We start from the raw sequence: 16173 nt of genomic DNA, 5'->3' as shown, positions 1-16173 counted from the left end.
TAGGATTTGTTTCAAGTTCTCCTAATTCTCCTGTGACTTTTGATTTCGATAAGTGTATTTCAACATATTAAGTCTGTTTTGCTGCCACTGGAAAGCAGTGAGTGATCTCCATGTTCTTATCCCGATTCGGGAGACTTTCATCTTGTTCTTCTCTCCCCTCTCAAGGAAGTGGAGTGATAGAGCAGCTCCTTGAGCACTTGATGCCCAGCCAAGCTCCACTCATGGAGCCCCATCTTTGCAGCAGAACTGGGTCACAGGCTTGGTCCTGCACTTGTCTCCAGTGCTCTATGTAGGGTGGTGCTGAGCCAAGGTGAGGAGGATTGTGACCTCACACTGGGGGCTTTCTCTGTGACATCAGAGCTGAGGAATGTTGGCTTTGGGTCCCCTGCAGAAGTGGTCCAGAGATTCTGCAGCAGGGAGGATGGTGCTCAGGAGACCTCCTGCGTGGGTCATTGATGGGCTTCTCAGTGAAGAGGTGCTGATGGCTAGGGAAAATCCAAGTCCTCTTTTGTGGACCCCATAACAAGGTGAGACCATGGCCTGGGAACTGTGGTGTGTGTGGAGTGGGGACCAAGCAGCTGGGTGGTCAGTGCAACACCGACCCACACCTGGGTGAGAGCAGGATCTCAGAGCAGAAAAGGTGGTGATCTGTGCACACTGCATAGGCAACCCAAGGTCCTTGTGGTTGGGGGGCCTGGAACACCACCCAAATGGTCTCATGAGTCTGTGGTGACTCCATCAGAGGCGTGCTCATGGGAGTGTTGTCATGTTCATGACTATGTTTGAGCCAGCGCTTCCTCAAACGTCTACCACATTGTGAAAGCACCCCAGGTGCCAGTGTCTGTTGGTCGTGGTGGTTATTTCCCAGGAGAATCCTTGTGGCCTTTTTCAGCCACACAGATGGCCTGTTGAGCCCTGGCTTTGTGCTGCATGAAGTTGGAAGAGCTTTGGTAGAAGAAAGGGTGAGGAGGTGTCAGAGGCTGGGATGCAGGAGAACTTTATTGAGATAAAAGCATGAAAACGTACAAGCATAAGGAGGAAGAGAGCTGAGATGCAAGTAGAGTGACCATGCACTGAGGTCTTCTATATGCAGTAGATTTTGTCAGAGCACCGAGGTCTTCCTGGCTTGCGTGGGGTGGAAACCATTGGAGGTCCCCTGATGCTGTTTAGCCTATAAGATGCTGGTGCAGCACACAGTACTGCATGAAGCAGATGGGGTGGTGCAGAGAAGGAATTTGGAGAAGAGGAAGACATCCATGGGCCACGCTTAGCAGATGTAACCTCTTCCTCTGCCATAGCAGCCCAGGCCTCCGAAGCCGTAGCCAAGGCCGTAGCCGAAGCCCCCAGAGGAGACGGGCACTCCCTGGGCGCTGAGGACGTTGCCCACGGCAGCGGATGAGGAGGATCCGACGGCGGTGCTCTGGGGGAAGGAGCTGAGGATGGGTCCTGGCAGGGTGACCAGCACGGCGGGAGGCTGGATGACGACGCGGGAGTCCTCGCACTGCCTGACACAGGGCTCGTTGCAGCTGTTGGCCAGCGGGGTGGGTCCGCAGGGGCGGCAGAGGTCGGAGCAGGCCATGTCTGTGGTGTGGAGGGGCCCTGGCAGGGGACAGGAGAGGAGAGAATGGAGGAGAGGAGAGGAGAGGAGAGGAGAGGAGAGGAGAGGAGAGGAGAGGAGAGGAGAGGAGAGGAGAGGAGAGGAGAGGAGAGGAGAGGAGAGGAGAGGAGAGGAGAGGAGAGGAGAGGAGAGGAGAGGAGAGGGTGTGGGGAGAGCGGAGGGCGTGGGGGTGCGAGGGGCGGTGGTGCAGGAGGGCGAGGCAGTGGGGAGGCTGGTGTGGGGCTGTGGGGCTGTGGTGCTGGGGAGGCTTGAGGGGTGCTGAGGCTGGGGCAGAGCGTGCTGGAAGAGCCGGGGCAGGGGGGCAGGAGCAGAGGGCAAGGGGCTTGAGGCTCACCTTGTTGAGCGCACAGGAGAAGGCGTCAGCAGAGGCGAGTGAGGGACAGAGGCGCTGGGCCGGCTTTTATGCTGGTCCCCGAGGGGCGGGACAGCCTTTGCGCAGGGCAGCATTTGTCAGCAAGCAGCTGGTGCGTGCCACAGCCTGGCAAGTCATGAGCTGGGGCCTGTTTTCCTTCCCACAGCGCTCCCTTTGCATGTCCTCTGTTGAGGTCGAGTCCATCCGGCCCTGGCGGCAGCCTTCAAGTGCCCGTGTGTGTTTGGGACGATTTGCATGGAAAGTGTCTGTCAGGGCACTGTGCAGACATAACCAGAGCGTTCGAGGTGGGGTGGTGTGAGTGAGGTCATCCCGTGGCACTCGTGTGGTGTGGTTTGTGGGTGCCTTGTGAAGAGGTTTCCCATGTCCTCGTAGCCGTGTCAGGGGAGGGCCGTTTGCACCAGCAGGTTGTGGTCCTGCAAACTGTGCTTGAGATCTGGTTATTCCTGTGATGTGGGGAGCACTTCCAAAAGTTTGTGTTGCCCCAGTTGTAGAGCTACGCTGTTCTATGAGTGGCGCGTTTGCAGCCTGGCCTCTGGTTTGATGCAGTGCTCGATGTTGGGCACCTTGTTAGAAGACCACCTTTTTAAGGGTGTTCTACTTTGAAATGATCAATTTTGGTGCTAAGGAGAGTGCTCTTCTGTTGTTTACCTCAGTATTCAGGCAAAGCTTTGATGCTTTCTCTGCTCGAATGTTCATGGGATGTGGGGTCACCTGTGTTTGTGGGCAGTTGGCTTGGGTGCTCTCTCAGCAGGTTTAGAGATGATGCAAAATCTGGAGAGAGGCTGAGATGCTGGATGGTTGTGCCATGATGCAGAGGGAACAGGAGGTGCTGGAGAATGGGCAGGTAGGAATCTGCTGACGTTCAACAGGAAGAAATGTAAGATTTTCCATGTAGGGAGGAATGGTGCCTGTTGTCAGAACGTGCTGGAGACTGAGAGGCTGGAAAGGAGCTTTGCTGAGTACAGCTTTGTGGTGCTGGTGGAGAACAAGCTCAGGATGGTGCAGCAATGCACCCTTTCCTCAAAAGACGCCAAGAGTCTCCATGGCAGCATTGGGAAGAGATTTGCAAGCAGGTTGGTTTGTGTGTGTGTGTGTTCTTGCTCTCTCTTCATTGTGGTGAGACTTTGTGTGGAGGCCTATGTCCAGTTGAGAACTTCTCACTAGAAGAAGATCATGGATGTATTGGGTCCAGTCCAATAGAGGACCACCAAGATGCTGTAGGGACTGGGAGATCCTTGCTATGAGAAGCTTAGAGAGGCGGGAGGGTTTTTTCAGCCAGGAGGCAAGGCTGCACAGGGCAGATGTCATCAGTGTGTCTATATCCTGAGTGGGAGGGAATGAAGAGAAGGGAGAGAGAATGTTCTCATCAGTGCCATGTCCAGGGCAAGGATGAATGGGGGAAGCCGTAAAGACGTGCCCTTTTCCTTGGAAGAGAAGGCAGCACTGGTTGTGCAGGAAGGTGTTCGAGACACTGAAAAGCTGACTGGACATCTTTGACATCATGTTCATGCTGACCATTTGAGGAGGCTGTCCTGAAATAGATGATAACCAGCGCTCCCTTGTGCAGTAAATTATTCTGTTTGCTATGTTTCTGCTTGTGATGGTGTCGTGGTTTAAACCCAACCACAAACCTCGTCCACTCACTCCCCCCCTTCTTGCCCTCTCCCTGCTTCTGGAGGGACGGAGATGAGAATCGAAAAAAATGCAACTCCCATGGGTTGAGATAAGAACAGTTTAGTAACTAAGGTATAACACAAGTCAGTGCTGCTACCACCAATAATAATAGTGCTAAAGGAAATAACAAGAGGAAAGAATACAACAGCTCAACACCAGCCGACCAATAACTCGCCCCACTCCCCCCAGCAGAGCACCGACCGATACCTCGTCCAACCCTGCAGTCCCAGCCCTTCCGGGTAACTCCAAGTTACATCCTGGGCATGACGTGCAGTGGTATGGAATACCTCTTTGGCTAGTTTGGGTCAGGTGTCCTGTCTCTGCTTCCTCCCAGCCTCCCGTCCTCCCTGGCAGAGCATGAGGCTCAGAAAGTCCTTGGCCAGACCAAACATTCGAGCAGCAACTGAAAACATCGGCGTTATCAGCACTGTTCCCAGGCCAAAAGATCAAAACACAGCACTGTACTAGCTCCTAAGAAGGAGAAAACTGCTGCAGCTCAAACCAGGACAAATGGCCAGGTAGCTGTGCTTGGAAAGAGACTTGGTCAAGTGTGTGCTGCCTTGGGGAGCTTGTGTCCGAGGTGTGCATAGAAGTTCATTAGCATTTGCAAGGTTTTAGGCAAGGGAAGAGCTGATGTCTGTGCTAGAAGTCCACAGGAGGGTTTTGCAGGGGATTTAATACATTACTGTGGTGTGGTGGAGCTTTTCCACCAAGTTGATGGCCTATTGAGCCCTAGCTTTGTGCTGGTCGAGGTTGGATGAGCACTGGGAGAAGTGAAGAAGAGGAGGCCTCTTACGCTTGGATGCAGAAGTTTATTGAAGAAAAAAATGGTGAAAGGTCAGGAGAACCAAGGGGACCAGTGTGAGGTAAAAGCAGGGCAACCGTCAGCCGGGTCCTCTGTGTGTAGCAGGTGCTGCCCGAATCCTGCGGTCTTTGTGCCCCACAGAGGGAGCCGTGCTCTAGAGATTCCCAGTGGGGTTTGGGCTGTGAGATAGTGTTTGAAGTGGACTAGATCAGAATGAGAAGTGCGGAGAAGGAAGTTGGAGAAGAAGAGGAGGTCCATGAGCCCTGTGTCCAGGCAGCACGAGGTGGGCCCATTCTCCCCTGGATTTCAGGCCTGCTGAGGGACTGGGCTGGCTTTTACGCTGGTCCCTGAGGGGCGGGACAGCCTTTGTGCGTGGCAGCATTTGTCAGCAAGCAGCTGGTGCGTGCCACAGCCTGGCAAGTCATGAGTTGTGGTTGTGTTTTCCTTCTCACAGTGCTCTCTTTGCATGTTCTGCTGTTGAGGACGTGTCCATGTGGGCCTGGCGGCAGCTTTTAAATATAATAATTTAAGGCCAAATACTTGGTGTTTGTGGTGCTTTTTAGGACAGTTGGCCGAACTTGCCACCAAAGTGTTTGAGAGCTGGGGTGTTGTGAGTGATGTCATCCCGTAGCACTCATGTGGTGCGGTTTGCGAGTGCATTGTGAAGTGGGGGCCCCATGTCATCACAGCCTTGTCAGGCTGGTCTGGGATTTGGAGCTGTGCTGGCTGTGAGGGGCTGCCCCTTCCACTGCATTCAGTCCCTCCCCACCTTGCTGCCAGGTCTCTAAGCCTGTCTTCAGGCCTGTCCTTTCGCACTGAGTGACCTCTGTGGGTGTCCTGTTGCCCAATTGTTCTTGTAAGGTTGTCACCTGGTGTACTGGGTTTATGCAGTTAAGATTTTTTTAGGTTATTATGTAGTTAACTTCAGTTTATTCGGAGGAAGGAGTGGCAGAGACAGCGTGTGGTGAAATGATCATAACGCTTTTTCTCCATCTCCCTTTGTCATTTCGGGAGAGGGAGTGTGAGCGCTCCATCCCTGGCAGTGTTCAAGGCCAGGTTGGATGAAGCCTTGTGTTGGATGGTTTAGTGAGAGGTGTCCCTGCCCGTGGCAGGGGGGTTGGAACTAGATGATCTTAAGGTCCTTTTCAACCCTAACCATTCTATGATTCTATGATTCTATGATTTCAGGAGGGGAGGTGGACCTGCAGTAGTGGAAGGTTGGGGGAAGCTCTTTTAAAATTTGTTTTCATTTCTCATAATTCTACTCTGTCTTTTGATTTTGATTAATGAATTACCCCAAGCAAAGTCTATTCTGGTACCTCTGGAAACCAGTGAGTGATTTCCGTGTTGTTATCTCAGCTCAGGAGCCTTTTGTCATATTCTTCTTGTACACAGCTGAGGAAGTGATGGAGCAGCCCAATGAGGACTTGTCACCCAGCCAAGGTTAACCCAGCGTAGAGCCCCATCTTTGCAGCAGAGCTGTTTCACAGCCTTGTAGAATAGAAAAATCATAGAAGAGTTTGTGTTGGAAAGAACCTTAAGATCATCGAGTTCCAACCCCCCTGCCATGGGCAGGGACACTTCACACTAAACTATTTAACCCAAGGCTGTGTCCAACCTGGCCTTGAGCACTACCAGGGGTGAAGCATTCACAACTTCCTTGGGCAGCCCATTCCAGTGCCTCACCACCCTCACAGTAAACAACTTCCTCCTTATATCCAGTCTAATCTTCCCCTGTTTAAGTTTTAACCTGTTACCCCTTGCCCTATCACTACAGTCCTTAATGAAGAGTCCCTTCCCTACATCCTTATAGGCTACCTTAAGACACTACAAGGCTGCTGTGAGGTCTCCACACAGCTTTTCTTCTCCAGGCTGAACAGCCCCAACTTCCTCAGCCTGTCTTCATACGGGAGGTGCTCCAGTTCCCTGATCATCCTCGTGGCCTCCTCTGGACTTGTCCCAACAGTTCCATGTCCTTTTTATGTTGAGGACACCAGAACTGCACACAATGCTCCAGGTGAGGTCTCACGAGAGCAGAGCAGAGGGGCAGGATCACCTCCTTCGGCCTGCTGGTCACGCTCCTTTTGATGCAGCCCAGGACACGGTTGGCTTTCTGGGCTGGGAGCGCACACTGAAGCTGGCTCATGTTCATTTTCTCATCGACCAGCACCCCCAAGTCCTTCTCTGTAGGGCTGCTCTGAATCTCTTCTCTGCCCTCCCTGCAGCTGAGCCTGGGATTGCTCTGACCCTGGTGCAGGCCCTTGCACTTGGCATGGTCAAACTTCATAAGTTTGGCATCAGCCCACCTCACAAATGTGTCATGATCCCTCTGGATGGCATTTCTTGCCTCCAGCATGTCAACTGACCCATAGCAAGGTGAGGCCATGGACAGGGAACTCTGGCATGTGTGGAATATGGACCATGCAGCCAGGGGGTCAATGCAACAAGAATCCACACTTGGGCCAGAGAAGGACAGCATAGCAAGGAGGATGCTGATCTGGGCACCCTGCATGAGATAGGAATGGTCCTTTCAGCAAGGGGAGCAATGAAGATTGTGCTGATCCCTGGTGAAGCATCACCTGGAGTTCTGTGTTTTGTTCTCCCCAGTAGAAGAGAGACATGGAGCTCCTGGAGCAAGTCGTGGTGCCTGGGAGCAGTTCCAGTAGGCTGGGAGAGAGCTCATGAGCCTCATATTGTGAAGAAGATCAGGAGGTACATTCCCAGAAAGTAGAGGCTGTGGAGCCTGACCTCATTCCTACAGAAGGTGACAGAAGAAACCTTCCTGGAGAGCAGTGCCGTGCCCAGCAAGGTCAGGGTGACAGGCTGTGGTTTAGGTGTGGATTTTGGGAGGGGAAATTGTCCTTGAGCAACCTCTGTGCCTTCTTCGCTGTTGAAGGCACTGGATGTTGGCCAAGGTTAGAGCAGTGTCTATTGCTGAGCTGTGCTTGAAGGAAGCTTTTGTCACTGTCTCCCATGACACGCTCCTAGTAAGCAGAGAAAGTTTGGGTTGGGAAAGAGCCGAGGGAGGGGGACTGCAAAGTGGCTGAAGGGCTGGGCCCAGAGACTTGTGATCAGTGGCAGGACAAGAGGCTGTGGGCACAAGGGAAAAAAGGTGAAATTCAATGGGCAAAGAAGGAAATCCTTTTTTAGTGTAAGGAAGGTCAATGAGTGGAAGAGGTTGTGAAATCTCCAAGGTGGAAGCTACTGAAACCCAACTGTCCATGTCTAAGACAATCTGCTGTAGCTGGACACTCTAGCTACTCCGAAATAGTCAAGTGTTTGCTCGCAATGGGACACGTTATCTGAGGTATGCAGAGGGGAGTGTTATCACCTGAAATCATTTGTTTGAGCCAGCGATGGGCATATGTCATGTTCTGAATGGCCTCCTCCTGCCACTCTGTGCTGTTGTTGGCTGTCCTGGCATTTATCATAGGAGGTGACTGGTGGCCCTTTTCCACCAATCCTAGTGGCCTGTAGAGATCTGACTTTTGATGGGTGTAGGTGGAAGAGCCTTGGTAAGAGAAAGGAAGAGGAGGCTTCTCAGGCTGGGATGCAGGAAAACTTTATTGAGGTAAAAGAGTGAAAAGATAAAAGCCCCAACTGGAAAGAAGAGGGTCTGATGTGCAAGTAGAGTGACCATCTGCCAAGGTCTTCTGCTTGCAGAAGACTATGCCAGAGTATCAAGGTCTTTCTGCCTTGCAGAAGGAGCAGATCCATGAAGTTCACCCCAGTGGTTTTTGCCGCTTGAGATGTTTTTCACAGCAGAAAGTGCAGAACATCACCAAAGGAGTGATGCAGAGAAAGAAGTGGGAAAAGAGGAGGGTCCATGCACTATGGAACAAACAGGCTGGGCTGGCCCCCAGCCCTGACTCTCTCTTGGTAGCTTAAGATCAGAAGCTGTTGTGGGCAGGTCCACACATCAAAACCAGCCCAGAAGAACATCCTCAGTCCATATCCTTGCTTCTTGAAAGTACGTGAGTGGTTTCATGCATGTTGTCAAGGGCCCTTAGCAGATGTTGTATCCTCTTCCTCTGCCGTAGCAGCCCAGGCCTCCGAAGCCGTAGCCCAGGCCCCCGTAGCCATAGCCAAGGCCGTAGCCGAAGCCCCCAGAGGAGACGGGCACTCCCTGGGCGCTGAGGACGTTGCCCACGGCAGCGGAAGAGGAGGATCCGACGGCGGTGCTCTGGGGGAAGGAGCTGAGGATGGGTCCTGGCAGGGTGACCAGCACGGTGGAAGGCTGGATGACGACGCGGGAGTCCTCGCACTGCCTGACACAGGGCTCGTTGCAGCTGTTGGCCAGCGGGGTGGGTCCGCAGGGGCTGCAGAGGTCGGAGCAGGCCATGTCTGTGGTGTGGAGGGGTCCTGGCAGGGGACAGGAGAGGGGAGAATGGAGGAGAGGAGAGGGTGTGGGGAGAGCGGAGGGCGTGGGGGTGCGAGGGGCGGTGGTGCAGGAGGGCGAGGCAGTGGGGAGGCTGGTGTGGGGCTGTGGGGCTGTGGTGCTGGGGAGGCTTGAGGGGTGCTGAGGCTGGGGCAGAGCGTGCTGGAAGTGCCGGGGCAGGGGGGCAGGAGCAGAGGGCAAGGGGCTTGAGGCTCACCTTGTTGAGCGCGCAGGAGAAGGCGTCAGCAGAGGCGTGTGAGGGACAGAGGCGCTGGGCCGGCTTTTATGCTGGTCCCCGAGTTGCGGGACAGCCTTTGCGCATGGCAGCATTTGTCAGCAAGCAGCTGGTGCGTGCCACAGCCTGGCAAGTCATGAGCTGGGGCCTGTTTTCCTTCCCACAACGCTCCCTTTGCATGTCCTCTGTTGAGGACGTGTCCATTTGGCCCTGGCGGCAGCTTTTAATTGCAAATATTAAAGGCTAAATACTTGGTTTTGATGGCGTGTTTCAGGACACTCGGCAGATCATGCAATGAAAGCGTTGGCGCGGTGGGGGTGTCATCAGTGATATCATCCTGTGGTGCTATTGTGCTGTGGTTTGTGGGTAGGTTGTGAAGAGGGGGCCCCATGTCCTTGCGGCTCGGTCAGGCTGGTCTGGACTTTGGAGCTGTGCTGGCTGTGAGGAGCCAGCAGGTGATGTGAGACATGAAGCAGTGGTTTGGGTTTGGGCGTACGTATCCATGTTGTACCCTGGAACACCACTTGAACTGATGTCCTTTCAAGGCCACTCTGTTTTATCCTTTAAAGATCATGATTTTCTGCAGTGCTTCCTGATGGCTGAAATAGAGCTCATCCCTTTGTATGTATAAGACAATCAAGAGGGTGGGTCTGGCACACTGGAGTCTTGAGTCAGCCTGATCTGTGCCCACTGTTAGGCTCCGTTTTCATTTCTCAGATTTACAGGACAACCTCTTCAGTTATTTCAGCTCTGTGTTCTGCGGTCATAATGAAATACAATGAAGAAACAAGAAGCCGGGGCTGTGCCCATTTTTGCCCAGTGTAGGTTAAGACGTAAACTCACTTCTTCAGCAGACAACTCATAACTTACAACATCTGAGTCTTCTCATAGTGTCCTTATGAGCAAAAATACATAATTACGTGCCAATGGTAAGAGCGCTCCTTCTTCCTGCTCTGTCATGGTTTGGATGTTACTTGTGTCACTCCTAGAAACATGAAAGCCTCAGCATTCCAGGTGCTGCTGGATCTGCTTCAAAAGGTTCTTAGGGTTAGCTGATGTTTTGTACCTTTCAGATTGGAGGTTTGGTCCGATGCCTTTCCATAATTTAGTGGTTTCTGAGTGAACTGCCAGACAAAAGGTGATGCGCAGGAGACAGCAATTTCCGGGTGATACTGGCTGCATAATGCCCCTACAGCCCCTTCTTGCCACATGTTCTGCCTAAATGGTGCCTCATTTTGATCTCATGGCGCCGCTCCCAGCATACCTCAGGCCGCACCAGAAGCTGGGGTAGCCAAAATCAGAGCAAGAGTTGAGTGAACAGTCCCATGCACCCCAGGATGCGGTTTGCCCCCTTGTCTGCCAGGGCACACTGCTGACTCCTATTGAACCTGCTGCCAGCCAGCACCCCAGGCACCTTTCTGCAGGGCTGCTCTCCAGGAACTCCTCTCCCAGGCTGTGCTTGTGTCCAGCACCGCTCCATTGCAGGCACAGAATCCAGCATTTGTGCTCCTTAAACTTCATGCCATTGATGGTTGCTGTCCTGGGTTCAGCAGTAGCAGTTATTTTTCTCCTTCTTAGTAGCTAGTGCAGTGCTATATTTTCATTTTTTGGCCTGGGAACAGTGCTGATAACGCCGATGTTTTCAGTTGCTGCTCGAATGTTTGGTCTGGCCAAGGGCTTTCTGAGCCTCATGCTCTGCCAGGGAGGAGGAGAGGCCGGGAGGAAGCAGAGACAGGACACTTGACCCAAACTGACCAAAGAGGTGTTCCATACCACAGCACGTCATGCCCAGGATGTAACGGGGAGTTACCCGGAAGGGCTGGGGACTGCAGGGTTGGACGAGGTATCGGTCGGTGCTTGGCTGGCGGGAGGGGGGCGAGTTACTGGTCGGCTGGTGTTGAGCTGTTGTATTCTTTCCTCTTGTTATTTCCTTTATCATTGTTATTATTGGTGGTAGCAGCAGTGATCTGTGTTATACCTTAGTTACTAAACTGTTCTTATCTCATCCCGTGGGAGTTGCATTCTTTTCGATTCTCCTCTCCGTCCTTCCAGGAGCAGGGTGAGGGCAAGAAGGGGGGGAAGTGAGCAAACGAGGTTTGTGGTTGGGTTCAAACCACGACACACAGTAATGGGCTTGTGTCACGTTCTGGAAGGCTTCCATGTGTCAGTCTGTTTTGTTGCTGGCTGTGGTTGCATATTTACTTGGAAAAACTTTGTGGCCCTTGTTCACTCAGCCTGATGTCCTGTTGAGCCCTGGCTTTGTGCTGCGTGAAGTTGGAAGAGTCTCAGTAGAAGAAAAGGAGAGGACGCAACAAAGGCTTGGATGCATAAGAACTTTATTATGACAAAAAAGTGGAAATGTAAAAGCATAAAGTGGTAGAGAGCTGGTCTGAGGTGCGAGTAGGGTGACCATCATCTGAGGCTTTCTCTTTGCAGTAGATTCTGTCCGAGCACTGAGGTCTTCTTGCCCTGAACTGGGAGCAGCCCAAGAATGGTCCCCTGAATCTTCCTTAGCTTGTGAGATGCTGGTTGTGCCAGAGAGTACTGGACATAGCAGATGGTTGATGCAGAGAAGGAGGTGAGAGAACAGGAGAAGGTCCACAGGGCATGTTACCAGGCAGAATGGGCCGGTGCTGTGCCCTGCTTCTTTTCTAGATTCCTTGAAAGGAGAACCTGTGGACAGCAGATACGTGTGTGAGGAAGAGTCTGGATGTGCATCCTCAGTCCTTTGCATGGCTTCCAGGGTGTTGTTGCTGGTTGTCAGGATGCTGTCGAGAGCCCTTAGCAGATGTTGTATCCTCTTCCTCTGCCGTAGCAGCCCAGGCCTATAAAGCCGTAGCCAAGGCCTCCGAAGCCATAGCCAAGGCCGTAGCCGAAGCCCCCAGAGGAGACTGGCACTCCCTGGGCGCTGAGGACGTTGCCCACGGCAGCGGATGAGGAGGATCCGACGGCGGTGCTCTGGGGGAAGGAGCTGAGGATGGGTCCTGGCAGGGTGACCAGCACGGTGGAAGGCTGGATGACGACGCGGGAGTCCTCGCACTGCCTGACACAGGGCTCGTTGCAGCTGTTGGCCAGCGGGGTGGGTCCGCAGGGGCGGCAGAGGTCGGAGCAGGCCATGTCTGTGGTGTGGAGGGGCCCTGGCAGGGGAGAGGAGAGGAGAGGAGAGGAGAGGGTGTGGGGAGAGCGGAGGGCGTGGGGGTGCGAGGGGCGGTGGTGCAGGAGGGCGAGGCAGTGGGGAGGCTGGTGTGGGGCTGTGGGGCTGTGGTGCTGGGGAGGCTTGAGGGGTGCTGAGGCTGGGGCAGAGCGTGCTGGAAGAGCCGGGGCAGGGGGGCAGGAGCAGAGGGCAAGGGGCTTGAGGCTCACCTTGTTGAGCGCGCAGGAGAAGGCGTCAGCAGAGGCGAGTGAGGGACAGAGGCGCTGGGCCGGCTTTTATGCTGGTCCTGCAGTGCCCGAGGGGGCTGAGGCAGTCTTTGTGCACGGCAGCGTTTTTGTGCAAGCGGTTGGTGCATGTCAGAGCCTTGCAAGCAATTAGTTGTGGCTGTGTTTTCCATCCAAGAATTCCGGAAGTTCATGTCCTCCTGTTGAGGACGTGTCCTTCTGGCCCTGGCGGCAGCTTTCAGGTATTAGAGACCAAAGGCTTGGTGTTGATGGTGCCTGTCAGGGTATTTGGCAGAACATGCAACAAAAGCATTGGAGAGGTGGGGGTGTCGTCGGTGATGTCATCCTGGGCACTCCTGGCTGTGGTTTGTGGGTTTCTTGCCGTGCTTCCTGATGGCTGAAATAGAGCTCATCCCTTTGTATTTGGGAGAAAATCAAGAGGGTGGATATGGCACACTGAAGGCTGGTCAGCCTGACCTGTGCCCAGTCTTAGGCTGCATTTACATTTCTTAGGTTTACAGGACAACCTCTTCTGTTCTGGCAACTCTATGTCCTGAGCGCACAATGAAATACAATGAAGAAACAAGAAACCGGGGCTGTACCCATTTTGCCCATGGCGACAGCTTTCAAGTATTAGAGACCAAAGGTTTTGTGTTGATGGCGCATTTTATAACACTTGGCAGAACGTGCAACCAAAGCGTTGGAGAGGTGGGGTATCATCAGTGATGTCATCTCTTAGCACTTATGTGGTGGTGTTTGTGGGTTCCTTGTGAAGACTGGCCCCCATGTCCTCGTACTCATTTCAGGTTTGCCTGGGCTTTGGAGTAGTGTTGCGTGAGGGTCTGCCCCTTCCATTGCATTTGGTCCCTCCCTGTATTGCTGCCTGGTCACTAAGCATGGCTTTGGGCCTTCCCTTTTGGGTGAGCTCTGTGGGTGTCTTTCTGCCCTTGTGCTTGGGAGGTTGTCCCTGGGTGTAGTGGGTTTACGTGGTAATGTTTTGGTAGCCATTGGGCTGCTGTGTTGTCTTTCCTGAGAAGATGGCAGAAGCGTCCCCCATATCCGATAAAGGCTGTGGGAAGGACTCACGTAAGTCTGTGGAAGGCTTTTTCCTGTGGACGAGGACCAATGATGGAGCAGGGGAAGAGTGTGAGAGGGAAGGAAGAGCAGAGATAAAGTGGGGTGAATTGACGACAATTCCCATTCCCATCTCTCTGTGCTGTTTTCTGCAAGGGAGCAGTAATTTAGAAGGGAAGATGAACCTTGAAGAAGGGAGAGGTTGGGGGCAGGTTTTTAAATAATTGGTTTTATTTCTCTTAATTCTACTCTGACTTTTGATAAATTAATTTCCCTGAGTTAAGTCTGTTTTGCTGCTACTGGAACCTGGTGAGTGATCTCCATGTCCTTATCTGAACGTGGGATCTTCTCCCCCTACCCAATTGAGGAAGAGGAGTGATAGAGCCGCTCAGTGAGCTCTTGGTGCCCAGCGAAGGTCAAAGCAGCTCAGAGCCCCATCTTCACAGGAGAACAGGGTTACAGTAAGCGAAAACCCTCACAATCCCTTCCTACCTCACAGTTGCCCTTGAATAACAGGTACGAGGTCTTGGAAATTCAGGGCCAGGTGAATGGAGATGGTGAGGCAAATCTATCTAGTGAGGCACCCAGGGCTAGTCACTCACCCACATGCCTCAGAACTTCCCCAACCAAGAAGAAAAGAAGAGTAATTGTGGTGGGTGACTCCCTTCTGAGGGGAACAGAAGGGCCCATTTGTCGACCGGATCCACCCCACAGGGAGGTCTGCTGCCTGCCTGGGGCTCGGATTAGAGATGTTAAAAGGAAGCTCTCTGAACTGGTGCAGCCGTCTGACTACTACCCGCTGCTGGTTTTTCAGGTTGGCAGTGACGAAATTATTACGAGGAACGTAAGGGCAATGAAGAGAGACTACAGGGCCCTGGGACGGCTGGTTAAAGGGTCTGGAGCGCAAGTGGTGTTTGCCTCCACACCTGTTGCAAGCGAGGGTGAAGGGATATATAAGAAGACTCTGCAGGTTAATGTATGGCTACGTGACTGGTGCCAAAGGCAGGGGTTTGGGTTTTTCAGTCACGGGCTGCTGTATGGGACACCTGGTTTGCTGGTGACAGGCGGGATACACCAGTCCCAGAGAAAAAAAAGGGTTTTGGGGCAGGAGTTAGCAGGGCTTATTGACAGGGCTTTAAACTAGTTATGAAGGGGGGAGGGGATTTAACTGGGCCTGTTGGGGACAAGCCCAAGAGGAACATGCTAGGGATTGAAGGATGGCGGGCTAAGGAGGACTATCAATCTCTTGTTTCACTTGTGGGAAAGGATAGCTCTTTAGACCCTGTCCCGCAGGGGAAAAAGGGTACTAGGACTGGCTCCCTGAAATGCCTGTACACCAATGCACGCAGCATGGGGAATAAACAGGAGGAGTTAGAAGTCTGTGTGCGGGCTAAAGGTTATGATCTAGTGGCGATTACAGAGACATGGTGGGACAGTTCACATGACTGGAATGTGGTCATGGATGGCTATGTCCTTTTTAGGAAAGATAGGTCAGCGAAGCGAGGTGGTGGAGTTGCTCTTTACGTGAGAGAGCAACTAGAATGTATTGAGTTCTGTCCGGGGTCGGATGAGGAGCAAGTGGAATGTCTGTGGGTACGAATCAAGGGGCTGACTGGCACGGGTGATACAGTTGTGGGGGTCTATTACAGACCTCCTGATCAGGACGAAGGAGTTGATGAGGCTTTCTACAGGCAACTGGAAGTAGCCTCGCGACTACATGCCTTAGTCGTCGTGGGGGACTTTAATTACCCCGATATTTGCTGGAAGACTCACACAGCCAGTCATTCACAGTCTAGGAGGTTCCTCGAGTGCATTGATGATAATTTCTTAATGCAAATGGTGGACGTACCAACTAGGGGAGCAGCGCTGCTAGATTTAGTACTCGCCAACAAGGAGGGTTTGGTCGAAGTGGTGACGGTCAATGGCAGCCTTGGCTGCAGTGACCATGAGATGGTGGAGTTTAGGATCCTGTGTGGGAGGAATAGAATACCTAGCAAAGCCACAGTTCTGGATTTCCGAAGGGCCAACTTTGGCCTCTTCAGTCAACTGCTAAGGGAAGTCTCATGGGAAAGTGTACTAGGCGGTAAAGGGGCTCAAGATAGTTGGTTAGCATTCAAGGACCGCTTCTTACAAGCTCAGGATCGGAGCGTCCCAATGAGTAGGAAGTCAAGTAAGGGATCTAGGAGACCGGCGTGGTTAAACAAGGAGCTGCTGGGCAAACTCAAGTGGAAAAGGAGAATCTATGGATTATGGAAGGAGGGGCTGGCCGCTTGGGAGGAATATAGGACAGTTGTTAGAGGATGTAGGGAGGCAATTAGGACAGCTAAGGCCTCCTTGGAACTCAATCTTGCTAGTCGGGTTAAAGACAATAGAAAGGGCTTCTTCAAATACATAGCAAATAAAACTAAAACAAGAGGCAATATAGGCCCACTGCTGAACGAAGTGGGTACCCTGGAGACAGAGGATATAAGGAAGGCAGAGGTGCTGAATGCCTTCTTTGCCTCTGTCTTTACTCCTGCAGACTCTCCCTGAGGGCCCCGGATTTCTATAGCCCCAGAAGGAGTCAGGACAAAGGAGGAGTTTGCTTTGGTAGATGAGGATTGGGTTAGGGATCAGCTATGCAAACTGGACATCTGTA

The 16173-nt window shown here is 52.7% G+C and overlaps 3 protein-coding genes across 3 annotated transcripts; all 3 read right to left on the bottom strand.

Annotated features, from left to right (window-relative positions):
- Nucleotides 1–1267: 1267 nt before the first annotated feature.
- Nucleotides 1268–1579, bottom strand: LOC136009487 (feather keratin 1-like). Its single transcript, XM_065669478.1, has one exon. The coding sequence runs from the start codon at nt 1577–1579 to the stop codon at nt 1268–1270; it is 312 nt and encodes a 103-aa protein (XP_065525550.1).
- Nucleotides 1580–8476: 6897 nt separating this feature from the next.
- On the bottom strand, nt 8477–8866 carry LOC136009485 (feather keratin 1-like). Its single transcript, XM_065669476.1, has one exon. The coding sequence runs from the start codon at nt 8810–8812 to the stop codon at nt 8477–8479; it is 336 nt and encodes a 111-aa protein (XP_065525548.1). The 5' UTR covers nt 8813–8866.
- A 2998-nt stretch (nt 8867–11864) lies between these two features.
- Nucleotides 11865–12200, bottom strand: LOC136009484 (feather keratin 1-like). Its single transcript, XM_065669475.1, has one exon. The coding sequence runs from the start codon at nt 12198–12200 to the stop codon at nt 11865–11867; it is 336 nt and encodes a 111-aa protein (XP_065525547.1).
- Between the last annotated feature and the right edge of the window lie 3973 nt (nt 12201–16173).

The sequence above is a fragment of the Lathamus discolor genome, chromosome 2 (genome assembly GCF_037157495.1).
Source record: "Lathamus discolor isolate bLatDis1 chromosome 2, bLatDis1.hap1, whole genome shotgun sequence".
Lineage (NCBI taxonomy): Eukaryota > Metazoa > Chordata > Aves > Psittaciformes > Psittacidae > Lathamus > Lathamus discolor.
The sequence above is the reverse complement of the archived record's forward strand: the minus strand, read 5'-3'. Positions and strand labels throughout refer to the sequence as shown.